We start from the raw sequence: 19112 nt of genomic DNA, 5'->3' as shown, positions 1-19112 counted from the left end.
AGTACAGTATATGTGTATGTATATGTATGTGTGTGTGTATATACATATATATATATGCATGCATACATACACATATATATATATATATCTGTCTGTCTGTGTGTGTGTGTGCGCAGATCAAGTAATCAATCTTTTTCACCAGGCAAAGCAGCTCTGGGCCTTGCTAAAAGTGAGCATTAAAGAATATTGTTGTTAGAGGCAAACTGCATAGGGGCTAAGCTCCTCACAAAATGCCACGCTATGCAATAGCATATGTGGTGGTATCTACTTGTGCTTGGGAAAAGTTAATTTTTAATGAAAATGAGCTTATAGGTTAAACTCTGATAGATACTACAGTGAAAAAGGAAATATGCAGGTATGTTTGTACGTCAGTCTATGTCCTTGCTTTATAGTCAGGTGTGATTCTCATTGAATAAATATTTTTCCCTTTTTCTCTGGGGACATTTTAAAAGCAGTTTTAATTTGGAAATTTGATAAAAGATTGATATTAACTCTCTCTGTTGATCTACAGGGAGAGCACTGTATGTCTGTTAGTCTATTCTCTCTCCTGTAATTTGTGTTGTTTCACATCATGAATACCATAAATAGGGATTTGTTTTGATATAAGCAAATCTTAGAATATCAGGAATGAAAACACAAATAAAGAAAGCATGGAACTTGAAGTTAGAAGTCTCAGGCTCTATAGTTTATTCCATAACTTGCTATGTGACCTCAAGCAAGTCACCTCATATCTCTGACCTTTGTGAGCAGAGTTTTGACTGGTACCTGGTGGGTCAGAGAACTAACTCAGGAGTGTTTTACATGAACTGCAGTGCCACCTACTGGAAGAAAGTAGACTATAAAAAATGACAATATATTACTGGATTAATGTGGGTCAGTTTTGTTTACTTCCCACACCTAAACCAGTAATACAGCAAGTGGTATGCATCTCAGAAGAATTTCAGAATCATTCTTATATTTACTGAAAAATGTCAAATGACAGATGTGTAGTAAATACATTATATGATAGGGTGGTAGATTTCAAAAACACACTGCTGAAAATCTGTTGCATGGCACAACCACATTGAGCTCCATTTGTCATTGTTCATGGCTTCTGGTCCCATCACTTCATGGCAAATAGATGGGGAAACAACGGAAGCAGTACGAGACTTTATTTTTTGGGCTCCAAAATCACTGCAAATGGTGACTGCAGCCATGAAATTAAAAGACGCTTGCTCCTTGGAAGAAAAGTTATGACCAACCTAGACAGCATATTAAAAAGCAGAGCCATTACTTTACCCATAAAGGTTCATCTAGTCAAACTATGGTTTTTCGAGTAGTCATGTATGGATGTGAGAGTTGGACTATAAAGAAAGCTGAGCGCTGAAGAATTGATACTTTTGAACTGTGGTGTTGGAGAAGACTCTTGAGAGTCCCTTGGACTTCAAGGAGATCTAACCAGGCCATCCTAAAGGAAATCAGTCCTGAATATTCATTGGAAGGACTGATTCTGAAGCTGAAACCCTAATACTTAGGCCACCTGATGCGAAGAACTGACTCATTGGTAAAGACCCTGATGCTGGGAAAGATTGAGGGCAGGAGGAGTAGGGACGACAGAGGATGAGATGGTTGGATGGCATCACTGACTGATGGACTTGAGTTTGAATAGGCTCTGGGAGCTGGTGAGGGACAGGGAGGCCTGGCGTGCTGCATTGACTCGTGTCCACTGAGTCAGTGATGCCATCCACAACTGTCTTATCCTCTATCACCCTTTTCTCCTCTTGCCCTTGATCTTTCCCAGCATGAGGGTCATTTACATTGAGCTCCATAAGAAAGCTCTAAATTTTGATTTAGATACTTATTCAACTACACCTGCTAAATAAAAGTTGTAATTTTAACTGTTAACTTATTTAAGTGTAACAGCCCTGCCTGAGTTTTTACCTGGTTTGAATCCTGTGCATCAGGCTTCAGTACTGCCCTCCACAGCCCTGAGCCAGGCAGCACATAAACATCTGCTGGCTGATGGCTCTCCTGGCTGTTAGAGTGACTCAATACTAACAATAACCGCCTCCAAGTGTGGTTCCCACAAGGACCACCCTCATCCCTTTCCTTTCCTGGAATCTACACCTTGCAACAATGACCCTTCTTAATTTTATTTTTAATTTTTTATGACTCTAAGTGCAGTGGTGGTGGTTGGTTTGCTCATTAAGCTGTGTCTGACTCTTGCAACCCCATAGACTGTATAGCCCACCAGGCTCCTCTGTCTATGGAATTTCCCAGGCAAGCATACTGGAGCCGGTAGCCATTTCCTTCTCCAGGGGATCCTCCCAACCCAGGGGTCGAACAGTGCAGGTCTCCTGCATTGCAGGCAGATTCTTTAACAACTGAGCCCAGGGAAGCCTGATAAATGCAGTGATTGGGGATTATTATAGAAAGTGGGAAAATACAGACAAGCCAGGAAAAAAAAAAATTAAAACACCATGTTATGATTAAGGAGACCAGTTTTGACTATTAACATTGTGGTATATAACCTTTTCCTATTGCATAATTCAGTAAGCACTCTCAACTTTGAGATTAGGTTTCTTGTTTTATGTACCTGATCCACTTTTCAGGCACATGGACATTCCTGAACTCATTCTGAACTAGGTGGGTTAGCTTCATTCCTGAACTCTTTATTGATTGAGGTGGGTTATCATAAGATAAACATCAGTAACAATGGAGAATGTTCTAAGAGTTCCTATATTGTCATTGATAAGTTTAATTGGGTTGTTGGTATACATTTGTAAGGGATAGCTGGAACCAATTCAACTCAACTCAGTTTTGAGCATTTATTGAGAATGAGTAAAATATACCTTATTAGATACTACGGTAGATTTAAAGAATCTTATTCATTCGAGCTCAACCCCCTATCAGATGCTTGAAATCCGTCTGGTCATCAAAAGTGCTTTCATCATGCATCCTCATTTTCTTATGACAGTCCCTGTTTGTACCTGTTATCCCAGAGTTTACTAACCCCCTTTCATTCTCAGGTGTCCAAATTGAATCAGTTACATAGCAACCCTATTGGTAAGTGGCTTTGTCTAAGCACCTCTAGGATTTGGAGAAGGAAATGGCAACCCACTCCAGTGTTCTTGCCTGCAGAATCCCAGGGACGGCGGAGCCTGGTGGGCTGCCGTCTAAGGGGTTGCACAGAGTCGGACACGACTGAGGCGACTTAGCAGTAGCAGCAGGATTTGGAAATTCACCTAGGTAGTTGTTGGAGCTGATCTGAAAGCTCTTTGGTGAATCCTGACTTTCATTTTTAATACCTAAGTGGATCTTTAAAATCTCAAAGCAGAAGTCTTCTTTTATCTAGCAGGTAATAAAACTAGGACAAGATTACCCTTCATACGTACCATGAATGCAGGAAGGGTCATTGGAGGATTTCAGGGAGTTATTTTGATGCCGTCAATTTTTGAAGTAAAACTGCAGTAGAAAGCATAAAACCTGTTGCAAGCCATCTGCTCTGAGTCTTGCATGTGATCCTGAGGCTAAAGTGTAGCTGGATTAGGAGTCAGGACATTTTCACTCTGACTGCAGCCAATTCTTTTTATGCTCTTTGTAATCTGTTTATGTCACTTTTCTAACCACAGTTTCATTCATAAAGTAGAAGTAGCTTTTGCGGTGGTTGTGAACTCAAAGGAGATACTAGATATGAAATTAATACAAAGGATTGTTATTTCAAAATGGAATGGGAAATCTCATAAGGATTTCTTCTGGTTCAAAGAAGAGTTTTTTGTTTAAAGGTTTTTTTGTTTTTTTGTTTTTTTTAAATTCCCTCTCTAGAAATTCATTATTTTACAAGATTAAAAAAAATCTGTAAATAATAGTGCAAAGCAGACTTTGTTAAATAATAAGTCAAAATTCAAAGTAATATGGTGATATAGAGGAGGAAAAAGACTATTTCTTGTTTGAATGAGGAAATGGTGATCAAATTCAGCCAATCCTGTTGAACTTTCAGTTATTTCGGGTGGACGGCTGGCATGTGCTCCCACCTTAGCGAATAGGAAAACAAGTGTCCTTACTATGGTGATCACGTGCTTAGACCTTTCAACCAACGGTTGTTAGGTTCATCAGCTTAGGATAATTACCATCAAACTAAAATTGTTGTTTTTGGTAGAAGTAACTTGGCATTCGGGTGGGGAATTCTAAACTATCCTCAAGAGAGGATTTTGTTTTCTAGGGGAGTGCTTTGTGACTAGTTAATCCCAAAGCAGTCCCACTGTGTGCAGGGCCTGCTTAAAAGTTAGTGTCCTGCTTTTATTGTGTTATAGCTCCTTTAAGGTAGAACCAGATGGTCAGTAATTCCCACCCTCAGAATTGGCTAGGTCAGGGTCATCTCTTCTGTGCTTTTAGGGCCAAATGCTGAGCCTTTAATTAAATACTCCAAGCAGTCAAACTGATCTGAGGCTGATTTTGGATAAAGTCTTAGTCCATAGTCCAACTTAATGCTTATACCCCATTTCTAGGTTAAGTGTACTGTCTTTAGATGCAACAAGGCTACTAGTCAAGTTTGTTAATTAAAAAACAAAAATAAAAACTGCTTTCTCACCTCTGTTTTTTTTTTTTTTTTAAAGCATGTGAGTCTCCTTTTGACAGTTTTACCTTTTCATGCATCAGACACTGAACAGCCATCTCAAATGGATATTGTCTGCTGTAGGTTTGAGCTCATGGATATTTAAGTAGAATTACCTAAGAGATAAATAATCATTGGCACCTATAAATTCCTCATTCAGTGACGCTGACCTGTGTTGTATTTGGTCCTGGAAAGAAAGTCTGCTAAGAGGTGGACCTGCTAGAGAGGAGTTAACATCTAGGTATAGTCAGTTCAGTCGCTCAGTCGTGTCTGACTCTGCGACCCCATGAACCGCAGCACGCCAAGCCTCCCTGTCCATCACCAACTCCCGGAGTTCACTCAGACTCATGTCCATCGAGTCCGTGATGCCATCCAGCCATCTCATCCTCTGTCGTCCCCTTCTCCTCCTGCCCCCAATCCCTCCCAGCATCAGAGTCTTTTCCCATGAGTCAACCCTTCGCATGAGGTGGCCAAAGGACTGGAGTTTCAGCTTTAGCATCACCCTTCCAAAGAAATCCCAGGGCTGATCTCCTTCAGAATGGACGGGTTGGATCTCCTTGCAGTCCAAGGGACTCTCAACAGTCTTCTCCAACACCACAGTTTGAAAACATCAATTCTTCGGCGCTCAGCCTTCTTCACAGTCCAACTCTCACATCCATACATGACCACAGGAAAAACTATAGCCTTGAATAGACGGACCTTAGTCGCCAAAGTAATGTCTCTGCTTTTGAATATGCTATCTAGGTTGCTCATAACTTTCCTTGCAAGGAGTAAGCATCTTTTAATTTCATGGCTGCAATCACCATCTGCAGTGATTTTGGAGCCCCCCAAAATAAAGTCTGACACTGTTTCCACTGTTTCCCCGTCTGTTTCCCATGAAGTGATGGGACCAGATGCCATGATCTTCGTTTTCTGAATGTTGAGCTTTAAGCCAACTTTTTCGCTCTCCTCTTTCACTTTCATCAAGAGGCTTTTTAGTTCCTCTTCATTTTCTGCCATAAGGGTGTCATCTGCATATCTGAGGTTATTGAGATTTCTCCTGGCAATCTTGATTCCAGCTTGTGTTTCTTCCAGTCCAGCGTTTCTCATGATGTACTCTGTATATAAGTTAAATAAGCAAGGTGACAATATACAGCCTTGACGTACTCCTTTTCCTATTTGGAACCAGTCTGTTGTTCCATGTCCAGTTCTAACTGTTGCTTCCTGACCTGCATACAGATTTCTCAAGAGGCAGGTTAGTCTTCTTCACCGATCAATGCAAAGAAATAGAGGAAAACAACAGAATGGGAAAGACTAGAGATCTCTTCAAGAAAATTAGAGATACCAAGGGAACATTTCATGCAAAGATGGGCTCGATAAAGGACAGAAATGGTATGGACCTAACAGAAGCAGAAGATATTAAGAAGAGGTGGCAAGAATACATGGAAGAACTGTACAAAAAGATCTTCACGATCCAGATAATCATGATGATGTGATCACTAATCTAGAGCCAGACATCTTGGAATGTGAAGTCAAGTGGGCCTTAGAAAGCATCACTGCAAACAAAGCTAGTGGAGGTGATGGAATTCCAGTTGAGCTGTTTCAAATCCTGAAAGATGATGCTGTGAAAGTGCTGCACTCAATATGCCAGCAAATTTGGAAAACTCAGCAGTGGCCACAGGACTGGAAAAGTTCAGTTTTCTTTCCAATTCCAAAGAAAGGCAATGCCAAAGAATGCTCAAAGTACCACACAATTGCACTCATCTCACACGCTAGTAAAGTAATGCTCAAAATTCTCCAAGCCAGGCTTCAGCAATACGTGAACCGTGAACTCCCTAATGTTCAAGCTGGTTTTAGAAAAGGCAGAGGAACCAGAGATCAAATTGCCAACATCTACTGGATCATGGAAAAAGTAAGAGAGTTCCAGAAAAACATCTATTTCTGCTTTATTGACTATGTGAAAGCCTTTGACTGTGTGGATCACAATAAACTGTGGAAAATTCTGAAAGAGATGGGAATTCCAGACATGTATTAAGTGGCACATTTATATATATAGAGAAAGGAAAATATAATCTGAACATAATACCATTTACTCATAGACCACAGTGGACATGTCTCCACTGAGTTGGCACTGAAAATTCTCTCCTCTTCCAGCTTATAAGGATTTATAATTTATTGTAATTTATAATTATTTTGTATAAATATTTTGTATTTTTAATTATATTGTTTTTATTTAGACATTACCTAATCCTTCTTAACTTTATTGACTGTCAGGGAAAGAAGTACCATTTTCAAATCTAGAATTGGTATTTCGCATCAAATTGCTATCATAGAGTACTGTTACCAAAAAATAAACTTCAACAATACTATTATGCTAGTCTTTCTCTGGATGAAATTGAGTGTGTACTATCCAAAGCCAAAATTTGGGCAATTATAGAAAATTTATGTATGAACATACTAGGTAGCTCAAGAGTAGGAAATAAAAGTCCTAAATATTACTGTACAAGCCTTTAATAAAGACACAGGAAACATATTTGGGGGACTGAAACATATTACAGAGAAATTTTTTTTTTAACTGAGGGACTTATTTTTTATTTATTCATTTTTCTTGGCATATATATAATGGGTACAACTAGTATGTGGGAGAGAGAAGAGAAGTAAGTACACCATTATGAAAAATGCCTCTTTATCCCATAACAAGTGGAATGGCCTAAGAATGGGCAACAACCGCAGAAGCTGAGGGTGAGGTAGGGAGCTGAACCCAGGGGATGGTTTGAAAATCCTTATAAAGTATTTGACCTCAGGACCACGGAATGTCAGACAACGAATTCTTCCCCAGCAGGATACTTCCTCTCTGGAAACGTTGAACCAGAGAGGCTACAGACCTGGGAATTCTACCCAGGAGACTGCGGGTAGGTGCATATGGCAACAGATGTACTACATTAAAAATAGCATACTGAACAGGGAGGTGTTTTAGTCTCATTTCCCTGTCAGGTTTCTAAAAGACTGATAGCTGTTCATAATCTAGGCAAGAAATTGGAGAATTATCTTCTACTGACATTTATACTTACCTTTGTGGGGGGAGAAAAAAAGCTGGCCACCTGATTACCCTCAAGTGAAGCCCTGTAAACCTCAGTTCACAAAAATAAGACTTTTAGACGGTATTTTATTGCCTCAGTCTTGAGTATGAGCTAACAGCTTAGGACCTCCAGACATTTGCAGAAAGCACATAATACAAGACTTTTTTGGTATGCTTTCCTCAAATGCTGACAATTAAGAAAGAGTTTGAGACCACACAATTCTGTTTATTTTCTTGGTATATGTATAATGGGTACAACTTGTATGTGGGAGAGAGAAGGGGGAGATGAAGTGAATGAAAACAAGTCTGTGTCAGCAGTTGGAATCTGTGGAAAGGGAAGCAAAAATTTAAGTGTCTCTGAATCTCAAGTCAAATTAGCAATTCCGTATAGAAATAGGTTCTGTATTACTATTAGTGTTCAACACTTAACCACTGTTTGAAATTTTATCATACATTTACTTGGTTATTTTTTCACTGTCTAGCACAAGAGTCCCTAAACTTTTTCTGTCAAGAGCCAGTTAGTAAAAAAAAGTATTAGGTTTTGCAGGCCCTACAGTCTCAGTCACATCTACTCAAATCTGTCATTATAACACAAAAGTAGCCCTAGATATTATATAAACAAATAAGCTTCGCTGTGTGCCAGTAAGCTTTTATTTACAAAAACAAGACTGTGGACCCACTTTGACCTGCAGACTGTAGCTTGCTGACACTTAGTCTAGTTCATCTAGCAGTGTTTGGGGTATATGAGAGAAGGTATGCCATAAAGTTGTACCCTGTTGCCAGTGCCTAGGGATATTAAATGCTGTTTGAATGAATTGAAGAAGTCTATATGACACTTTTCGTTAGGATTTTGTGGCCTTCCTCCTGTAGATTCTATGCTTTCTAAAGACCAAAAGTGACAATTCTGTATTCTTATCAGAACCAATTTGTAAGCTAAAGATTGCTCATATTCCAAATGACATCGTAAAGGAGCATCTGCTAAGTTAAGTGACTGCTTTTGGGTAAAGAAGATCTTTTCCTTCTCCTGAAATCTATGATATGAAGACAATTTGGCAGATAAAATATACAGAATTTTTAAACCAACACAAGGATCCAAGTTTTCTTGAATACTACATAGAATTTTTAAACTATTATAATTTTGTCTGCTTAAATATAATATCTTGTAGTTAGTTTTTTAAGCAGCTTTCACAGTATTCTGTAGGCTTGTTTTATCTGCTGAAGATAAGAAAAAAAAGGAAAGTTAGTCACACAGTTGTGTCCGATTCTTTGTGATCCCATGGACTGTAGCCCGGCAGGTCCTCTGTCCATGGAATTCTTCTGGCAAGAGTACTGGAGTGCGTTGCCATTCCCCAGGGGCCCTAGAAAAAATGCTTGAAACAATAAATTGAACAGGTAATGAAACTGTTCCATGATCAGCACTACTCTTGTTTTACAGTAAACCTATGATGGACTTGTTGATTTTCCTCTGTGCACAATATCACTTAAATCCATCAAGTCACACAATTGATCTGCTCTCAGCTGAAAAGAACCCCATCAAATTTAAGCCAAATACACCAATAGGAATGTTGGAGGTGGAGAAAGTAATTTTAAAGCCAAAAACTCTGGATAAGAAAAAACCTACACCTCTAATACCAGAGGTAAGATTTTCATAGTAGATTTTGACATAATACTGTTAATTTGTAAAATCATTCTTTGCAGCTCAGTGTAAATGAAATAAAATTTGCCTTTCCTGGTCTAATTTGATATAAGTATGGCTATCATGTTTTCCTGAACCTTTTTGCTTAGGATTCACTTGGTTGTTTATCCTTGGATTAACTAGGATTTGGGGAATACTTAAGATTTTAGATGTGCTAAAGTGATCTTTTTGACAATATCAGAATCTGACAATTATGAAAGATCTATATTTTGAGTTACTCTTTTAAAAAGTATTTTACGTTTTTTAAAAAAGGCTTTAGAATTCTTTAATACAAATTCCTCTAAGAATTTAAAACAATTTTTTTTGACTTCTCTGTACGTGGTAAGTGGTGGTTGTAACTTTTTAACTTATAAATTATTGTTAATTTGAGCTGCATGATGGCTCGGTTTTCTGTAATGTATGAATTTTAAGCAAAAATTTTTTTATCGCAGTGATAATATCATTCATCAGTTCTCCTTTATAAAATTGTTCTGTTTCTGTAAGCAAACGGGGGGTAGAAGTAATGGGTTTCTAGAAATACTCTTTCATTAGGAACAACATAAACCATTTTTAACTTTAAAAAATATATAAAGGTTTATTTTTAAAATTAGTTCATTTACACGACTTGAATACATACATTCTCATATTTTCTTCATATTCTTATGAGAAGGTTTTTTTTTTTTTAACAAAAAAGTTACCTTTTTTTGGACAATACTAAAAATTCTTTGCTTTCTACAACATTTGATTGGATATGAAATATTAATTCGGATATCGGGCTATTTTCCATAAACATATGTATACTATTTATCTAAATGGAAATTGTATTATTTATGTTGTAGCATTTGACTGTATGTGGTATTTTAGGAATATATGTTAAACTTTAAAGATCTGCAGTCTGTAAGTTTCACTTAACGCGCTCATGTTTCTAAATTTCATTTACATACAAAATTTAATTCAATTGCATTAAAATATGGAGGTGCTTAAAATCTTCTTGGTAACTTTGAGTTAGCAGTATTAAATATCTAAATGAGGACTATTATACTATTCTTTACTAATATATTAAAATTAACCAAAGTAGTAATAATAGTAGTGACAACAAAATTAACCAAAGTAGTAATAATAGTAGTGACAACAAGAGTTAGTTACAATTGCTAATGTTTATGTGTTGATAATTTACAATTTGCCATGTGTTAAGCTCTTCATATGGATTAACTCACTTATCTCAAATAGAAGCTCAAAAATGTTAGTGTCTTAATTAAAATATCCCTTTTCCATTGAGACAACTGACAAACCATTAGAAAAATAAATATTTCTCAACTAAAAAAATAGAATAAAACATTTATAATTCTATCATGTATGCTAATTTTAAAGTAAATATTTTAAGGAATAAAGCAAAAACACCTGTAGGACTAGATAAGAGGCTTTTATGTTTTGTTTTGGATTTAAATCTACTTAGTACTTTATAAGAGTTATGAATTTAATCTAAATTACTTAATAAGCAACTTTTTTCCAAGAATCTGGTTTGGATTTAGGAAGTAATATTAATCAAAATGAAAATTTTACCACAAAGTAAAAAATACTGTATATTGTATTTGTTCCAATACATAATTTTCCATAAATTATCTCATTGTTCTAGACATCACTGTAGAAAGATGTTTAGAAAGATGGTCAGTAAACTATGGTAATTTCATTTTATGCAATGTGAGGGTGCTAGAGATATAGGAATAGGGCCTGGGGCTTAGGTTAAAGTCTGAAGTATGAGACAGAAATTCATGACATTCTAGTGCTACAAAGACTATTCTAGAAAATGCCTCCAATCTTCTCCAGATCTCAGGATGGAAACTCAGGCCACTTACTTCCACGAGAAACACCATAAGTTAAAAATAAGGTCACAGGACTTGTATATCATCATGTTATTCACTTTAATTCTTAATGTTACCTATATTATTGAACTTGGCTATGGAAGAAGGATTCTTACACAATAAAATGAAGGTTCTTATTATCTTGGAAAAAAAAACCGCAGTAAATTATGGTGTAACTCTGGCTTTAATCTGTTTCAGAAAACTGTGAGAGTAGTGATCAATTTTAAGAAAACGCAGAAGACAATAGTGAGAGTTAGCCCACATGCACCGCTTCAAGAACTTATCGCCATTATATGCAGCAAATGTGAGTTTGACCCATTACACACACAGTTACTGAAGGACTATCAGTCTCAGGAGCCCCTTGACTTGACAAAATCTCTTAATGAACTGGGACTGAGAGAATTATATGCCATCGATGTCAGCAAAGGTGAGTAAGACTTTGCATGTTCATTTGACAGGATGTGCATATGTGTGCATGTTTTGTCTTTATGTATTAAGTATTCTCAGATTCATAAGAATCCTGTAGTAAAGTCAGTACATGTCATTGGAAATAAAAAGAGAAAACTAAATGTAATAAAATTTAACTGGAGTTAAGTTATTAAAATTGGAATAAAAATTTGTCTTTCTTAGCTGGCATTTACATTTTACACTTTTCCATCTACCTTTGAATATTTAGGGCTTCCCTGGTAGCTCAGCTGGTAAAGAATCTGCCTGCAATGCAGGAGACCCTGGTTTGATTCCTGGGTCAGGAAGATCCCCTGGAGAAGGGATAGGCTACCCCACTCCCGTACTCATGGGCTTCCCTGGTGGCTCAGATGGTAAAAAATCTGACTGTACTGTGGGAGACTCACCATGATTTTGTCTGAGTCTTAATTTTCTTTTGAATTTGGGAGTATACTGACAAAAATTTTTCTAAGTTCAGCACCCAAAATCAATTAGCTTATAAAATGAGTCCGTCTAGTTACAAAAGTCTTCAAAATAGGAATACTTGGAGTATAAATCTATAGATATAATATATTAAAACTTGGAGACTTTAGATAATGTTGGTTTCTATGATATCTAATAGATAAATGGAAGCTTATTTATTTAACACGAATCTGTTTTATTAGGAGAAATAAAAGCTTTGTGAAGAATGATTACTTACATCTTCTCTGTGTAGAGAACTTCAACTTTATCTTGAGATTGTGGCTTTAAATAATTCATAGACAAATGTTTCAACTCAGTGATATTTTATACTTGAACAGACATTATCTTTACAGTCAATTTACCCTCTTTTACTCCCTCCTTCTGTAGCCACTTCTGTTACTGCCTTCAATAAGTCATCTTTACAAGGTAAGATATATGAATCTGTAGAAAGATTATAGTATGAAATCTCTATTTCTATTGGGTAAATTATAAAAACTGCTAATGGGACTTTTCTGGTGGCTTAGATGGTAAAGAATCTGGAGACCTGGGTTCAATCCCTGGGTTGGGAAGATCTGGAGAAAGGAATGGCTACCCATGCCAGTACTCTTGCCTGGAGAATTCCATGGACAGAGGAGCCTAGAGGACTATAGTCTATGCGATCGCAAACAGTTGGACATGACTGAGTGACTAACACTAACTAACTAAGCTGATAATATTACCTATTTTCTTAACACTAATAATAAGTACATTCTGTAAGAGATTTTAATTTAGAAAATCTTTGGGTTTTATTTCTGAAAAATAGTTTATAAGCTCCCACCTTGATTTCTGAATTTAATACAATAATTACATTTCAATAACTATTTGAAAAGTAATATCACATTAAGAATGAGAAAAACATACCCTTCACTCTCAGACAAGAAAAAGTGATTTTGCTAGGGCCTTTATTGGGTACATACACTGAAAGCTTGGTGGTTCCAAGAAGGGTCCCAAATTATTTCTTTTGAAATAGTTATTTGGAATATTAAGGGTATATTCATTATAGGAAATGTTTGCAAATTTAAATTGCTTGTGAATATTTTTAATAATATGGAAAGTGCTTATGCTAAAATCAGCTTCTAAAGCTCTTTAATGTTTAATTAGTATATTTAAAAAAAAAACTTTTACATGAAATTTCTGAAAAGGAATATATAAACATTTTAAGTGTGGATACCTTTGGGTGGTAGGGCTATGAGAGACTTTTTTTCATTCTTCTTTTCTTTATATTATAGACTTTTATGATGGAAATATATTACTTTCATAGCAGAAAACTTTATTAAAAATTAGCCAATAATAATAAACTCTGGAAATCTTTTCCCCATTAAAAAAGAATAGGTTCAGATAATTGATTACTATAATAATTACTCCCTACTAAAAAAACTTAATAAACTATACATATTAAGTGTTATTAAAGTACTGAAATCTTCTTTCTTCACCATTTAGAATTCTTTCATAACAGAATGAACCTCTCGATTCCAAGAATTAAGAATTATACTTATTTATTTCTAGTGGCTATCATGAAGACTAGACTAATCAAAGGAATTGAAAATTCTTATGATTGTAAAGTGTATACTGGCTAATAATCAGAAGATAGGCATGTTAATCCTGATATTACCTTAGCTACTAAGCTCATCTGGCAAGCTGATCAGGCAAATAACTTTATTTGTCTGGATCTCACCACCCAACTTTCATGATAATCAAGAGAAAAAAAAATGTTCTCTTGATTCTTTCCAGCAAGAGCATTCTGTTACTTGTGCATGGCTTTCACTCCTAACTTTGCCATTCTCTACATACATATTACTACTGTTACTGCTAAGCAAATTCCATAATCTTGGCCTCATTTTGAAGCTGTTGAATGCGCTGATTGCTAATATCCCCTCCATCTGAAAAAGTATGTGGTTTATGCAGAGGATTAAATGTTGTGAATATAATCTTAAGCGACTGTAACAGGAAAACATAAAAAGCTTCTTTTACAGTGTCAGAATCTACAAGGTCAATCCAAACGTTGTAAATGCTCCTGCCTCCTTATTTTGTCTGATAAGATCAGAAGGCTTAGAACTTTGTGTGCAATTCTTTACAGCCTCTCTTTGAGAAACAGGAAACTACAGTATTTGAGTTGCTTTTATAAGTAAGCTCAAGTCCTTGTTTGTCCTGGTGTTTCACTCTGACTTGTAGTGATCCCTGAAATTGAGCTTTAAGTGAAGACTTAGGAATTAACCACTCTTCAGGATGCCTGGAAATTACTTTGCCAAAAATAACTACATGAGTACTCTGGTTATAGTTATTGCACTGGACTGCCACGTGAACTTGCTATTTCTTGTTCCAATGAAATTCAGTTGCATATCTACATTCAACTAGTGGAGGAGTCTATCTTAAAAGGAAATAGTAGCATTTCTTAAAAAAAGAAGTCAGAGGTATTGCACATCATCTTTAAATGGGTACTGGATTCTAGTGTTTAATGTCTATTTGTTTTGGTGCAAGTTATTCAAACTCTCTAGTCACCGTCACCCGGGGCTTTCTTTACAGTCCCCAACTTATAACAAGGGTGCAGAATAGCTCAGACACCTACCTCCCAGGATTGTTCTAAAGGATGAATTAGGCATGTGAAAAAATTTTTGACCATAAAATGCTGTCCACATGCCTATTATTGTTAGTTGCTAGCATTGTCAGTAAACTCATTGTACAGAATACACAGTGCTTATTTAATATTTGAAGCATCAGATTTATGAAGTTTTAATTTGTGAAATATAGTTCTCCTTTAGTGTCTTATTGAGGCATATTGCATTAATATATTTATTGGTGTTAACTATCTTTGCTTTCCTGGAATAACTCCTACTTTGTCATAAATTATTTGATTTTTGAAACTTTTTAAATAAAAAGACTAGAAAATACTATGTATTTAAGACTATCATTGAGCTCTAAGTTTTGCTACAGATATATACCACATATTTCAATGTACAGTACTTTGTCTCCAATGTCACAGAGATTGTATTGTGATTTGCCATAAAACTCATATGTGTTTCCCAGGAAGGATGTTTTTAAAATGTATAAATGCCCACTCCTGTCTCTTTAAAATCTGCAACCTATTTGTTGAAACCAGGTCATTTGTCTTATGGTGTTTCCTACATTCAGAATTTGGCTGATTGCATCCTGTGCTGCCACTTAACATGTTCCTTTATCCCCTATTTCCTGTAAATTTATTGTTAAATCTAGAGACTTGATCAGATTTGGGGGAGGTATTTTTGATAAGAATATTTCAAGAGTTGTATTGTGTATTTCCATTAACAGACATGTAATAACAAGTTACCTTTATTGATGTTAGCCATCAATAATCATTGGCGGTATCTTTTAAAATTGAAGTATAGTTGATATATCACTCTACAGCAAAGTGATTCAGTTATACATATATATAATTCTTTCTAACATTCCTTTCCACTATAGTTTATCACAAGGCGGTGAATATAGTTCTCTGTGCTATACAGTAGAACCTTGTCGCTTAGCCATCCTATCTACATATGATAGTTTGCACCCCAGCTGCCACCCCATTCCTTCCCCACCTCTACCTTCTCCTTGGCAACCGCACGTCTGTCCTCTGTGTCTCTGAGTCTGTTTCACAGATAGATTCGTTTGTGTCATATTTTAGATTCCATGTATAAATGATAGCATATGGTATTTGTATTTCTCTTTCTGGCTTACTTAGTATGAACATCTCTAGGACCATCCATGTTGCTGCCAATGGCATTGTTTCATTGTTTTGGGGGGATGAGTAGTATTCCATTGTGTGTATATACCACCTCTTTTTTATCTATTCATCTGTCGATGGACATTTAGGTTATTTCATGTCTTATGCGGAGAAGGCAGTGGCAACCCACTCTAGTACTCTTGCCTGGAAAATCCCATGGATGGAGGAGCCTGGTAGGCTGCAGTCCATGGGGTCACTAAGAGTTAGACATGACTGAGTGACTTCCCTTTCACTCTTCACTTTCATGCACTGGAGAAGGAAATGGCAACCCACTCCAGTGTTCTTGCCTGAAGAATCCCAGGGACGGGGGAGCCTGGTGGGCTGCAGTCTATGGGGTCGCACAGAGTCAGACACGACTGAAGTGACTTAGCAGCAGCAGCAGCAGCAGCATGTTTTATGTATTGTTGGCAGTGCTGCTGTGAACATCACTGCACATGTCTTAGTTAAGAGTTATAAAACAATTATAATCTGTAACAAATATTCCTATAATTAGTAGTTGAGATATTTCTAAAAGAAGCCAGTTTTCCTATGTCAGCTATTTATCTCTCTCAGTAGAATTCATTCAGAAAAGCCAGGATTAAAATGTGATTCCCTTAATTTTTAAAATAATGGCCAATGAGAATCAGTTACTTTTTAGTATTGTTATGAATTTATGGAATTAAACATGTGTGCTATGTTTCACTTTATTGAGTTATTCTTATGATGTCCAAATTGTCCTGACTGTGGTCAGGAGAAACTGTATCAAATTGGTTCCTGAGATGGTTCCTTTTAGTGGGAAATGGGATTTAGAAACAGTCTGGGCCAGGGTGACTCGGGGGTACTGGATTTGTTGTTTGTAGGCCCTTTCAGTTGACATTAGAAAATACTGTTTAGAAAATGAAATGTTACCTATGCAACATTGAGGTGTGACACTTGCTATTCTGATTAAAATATGATTTAATTTCAGCACTATTGACATTTGGGGCTAAATAATTCTTTGTTGTTGGGCTTTAGAGTACTATTTAGCAGCATCACTAGCCTATATCCAGTAGATCCCAACAGCACATTCTCTTCACCCTAACTCAGTCCTGACAACCAAAATTGTCCCTACTGCTACTGCTGTTGAGTCACTTCAGTCGTGTCCGACTCTGTGCGACCCCAGAGATGACAGCCCATCAGGCTCCCCTGGCCCTGGGATTCTCCAGGCAAGAAAAATTGTCCCTAGACATTGTTAAATGTCTTTGGGTGAATGTGTGTATGTGTGATTGTATGTGCAAAATCACCCTCAGTTGAGAACCACTGGATTACAGAAATAAAATTTTTAAAACATTGAACAGAGTGCTAAGTAATTATAATGAATCATGCTTTGGAGAATTAAATACTTCATGATAGTTTAGCTGAGACAAAAAAGTATAATTCAAAATCAACAAAGAGACAAACTGTATGATAACATCCTTTTTATAACATCCTTTTAAAAGTAAAAAGTGTCCTTTATACTTCTGAAATGTTGGTAGTTGTGTGTAAAACAGACTCTGAGTCACTACGAAATGGGTTTATGTCCTAGCTCTGTCATTTCCTGACCTTTGCCCCAAGTATGTAATCTTAGTTTCTTTAAGCTTCAGTTTTCCCTACTATGGAACAGGAACAATAATACTAAATGTGCTTGCTGCTTTGAGAGTTAATTAGAATATGAGGTGCCCAGCAGAGTGCCTGGTTCATAGTAGACCATAGCTAGTAGCTTTTATCGTTAAATACAGTTATCAAGGAAAAGTAATCGAGAGAAACCTCAGAGGTGAACATATAACCCTGTGAACAAAAGTAAGGTGCTTTTTTTCTATTTTAGAGTCCTGCCAAATATCACAAAACCTAGACCTTATGAAGGATAAAGAAAGTAAAGGGTTTTTCAGCTTATTTCAACGCAGTAAGAAAAAGCGGGAGCAAGTACGTATTTTCTCATGTAGTATTTTATAAGATTCTTTAATCTGTTTTTAATTGCATGTGCTTTTTACCATGGAATTACCTGTAGATTTTGCCTTTTCATTCTGTATTAGACTGTCAGTGCCCCTGCGACTCCTCTAGTAAGTAAGCACCGGCCAACTTTTACAAAGAGCAATACCATTTCCAAGCAGTATATTTCAAACACCCTGCCGTCGGATGCCCCCAAGAAGAGGCGTGCTCCACTGCCTCCAATGCCAGGGCCTCAGAGTGCCCCCCAGGACCCTGCGCACATTCAGGAGAGGCCAGCATCTTGTATGGTGAAATCCCCGAGTGTGGATGAAACAGAGGAGGTAGGTACATTTGTTTTGTTTGTATTTTTAAGATGGGGAAGGGGACCATCCATTTTTCCTCTTAACTAGCTTGTCCTTTTCCACATAGGCTGCTAATAGTAACATTTACTGATATGTAATTAGATGAATAACTAGTTACTAGCAGCGTTGGAACCATGAAGAGAGTCCCTATGTACAGTTCTGAAATGCAGTAAAGAATAAAATATGTCTATTTTAAGTAGCTTTTATATACAAGCAAATACATCATCTTTACGGAGAAGGCAATGGCAACCCACTCCAGTACTCTTGCCTGGAAAATCCCATGGACGGAGGAGCCTGGTGGGCTGCAGTCCATGGGGTCACTAAGAGTCCGGCACAACTGAACGACTTCACTTTCACTTTTCACTTTCCTGCACTGGAGAAGGAAATGGCAACCCACTCCAGTATTCTTGCCTGGAGAATCCCAGGGACGGAGGAGCCTAGTGGGCTGCCGTCTATGGGGTCGCACAGAGTGGGACACGACTGAAGTGACTTAGCAGCACATCATCTGTAAACCGTAAAGTCCTGGTTTATTAAGGCCCAGCTGGAGGTTCTTGTTTGATGCATGTATTAGGAAAGGAAATATTTATTTTTGAACACAGTTTTCTTTCTTTTTGTTAACAGCAACACAATCTATGAACTTTCATGGATTTCTAACTACATATAGTCAGATCTTGACCTGACTCTCAGATTCTCAGGGGGGTCTGCCTGATACATGTATACTCTATTATAAAAAAGTCTTTATATATAAAACAGTACAGTTACTATCATATACTTAGATGTTTAAGACACTGTTCTAGGTGTACCTTTTTCCCAAACATTCTCACTATTACTTCTCTTTAATCCCCAATTTTCCTGGAACATGCTCTTTTGTAGAAATCCACTTGCAAACAACTTTTCATGCCTGTAATGTCTGTACACTCTTTGCTTTATTCAGGTGAATTATATTTGACG

The 19112-nt window shown here is 36.9% G+C and overlaps 1 protein-coding gene across 4 annotated transcripts in view; it reads left to right on the top strand.

The window, feature by feature from the left end:
• Nucleotides 1-19112, top strand: part of COBLL1 (cordon-bleu WH2 repeat protein like 1) — a 169038-nt gene that overhangs the window by 104080 nt on the left and 45846 nt on the right. For all 4 annotated transcript variants that reach the window (XM_040229249.1, XM_040229251.1, XM_040229250.1 and 1 more), the window contains 5 exons: nucleotides 9088-9289; nucleotides 11388-11616; nucleotides 12483-12521; nucleotides 17696-17793; nucleotides 17904-18140. In XM_040229249.1, coding sequence (XP_040085183.1) covers nucleotides 9088-9289; nucleotides 11388-11616; nucleotides 12483-12521; nucleotides 17696-17793; nucleotides 17904-18140 — 805 coding nt within the window. The remainder of the gene's footprint in view (nucleotides 1-9087; nucleotides 9290-11387; nucleotides 11617-12482; nucleotides 12522-17695; nucleotides 17794-17903; nucleotides 18141-19112) is intronic.

Source organism: Oryx dammah, unplaced genomic scaffold, assembly GCF_014754425.2.
Source record: "Oryx dammah isolate SB20612 unplaced genomic scaffold, SCBI_Odam_1.1 HiC_scaffold_27, whole genome shotgun sequence".
NCBI lineage: Eukaryota > Metazoa > Chordata > Mammalia > Artiodactyla > Bovidae > Oryx > Oryx dammah.
The sequence above is the reverse complement of the archived record's forward strand: the minus strand, read 5'-3'. Positions and strand labels throughout refer to the sequence as shown.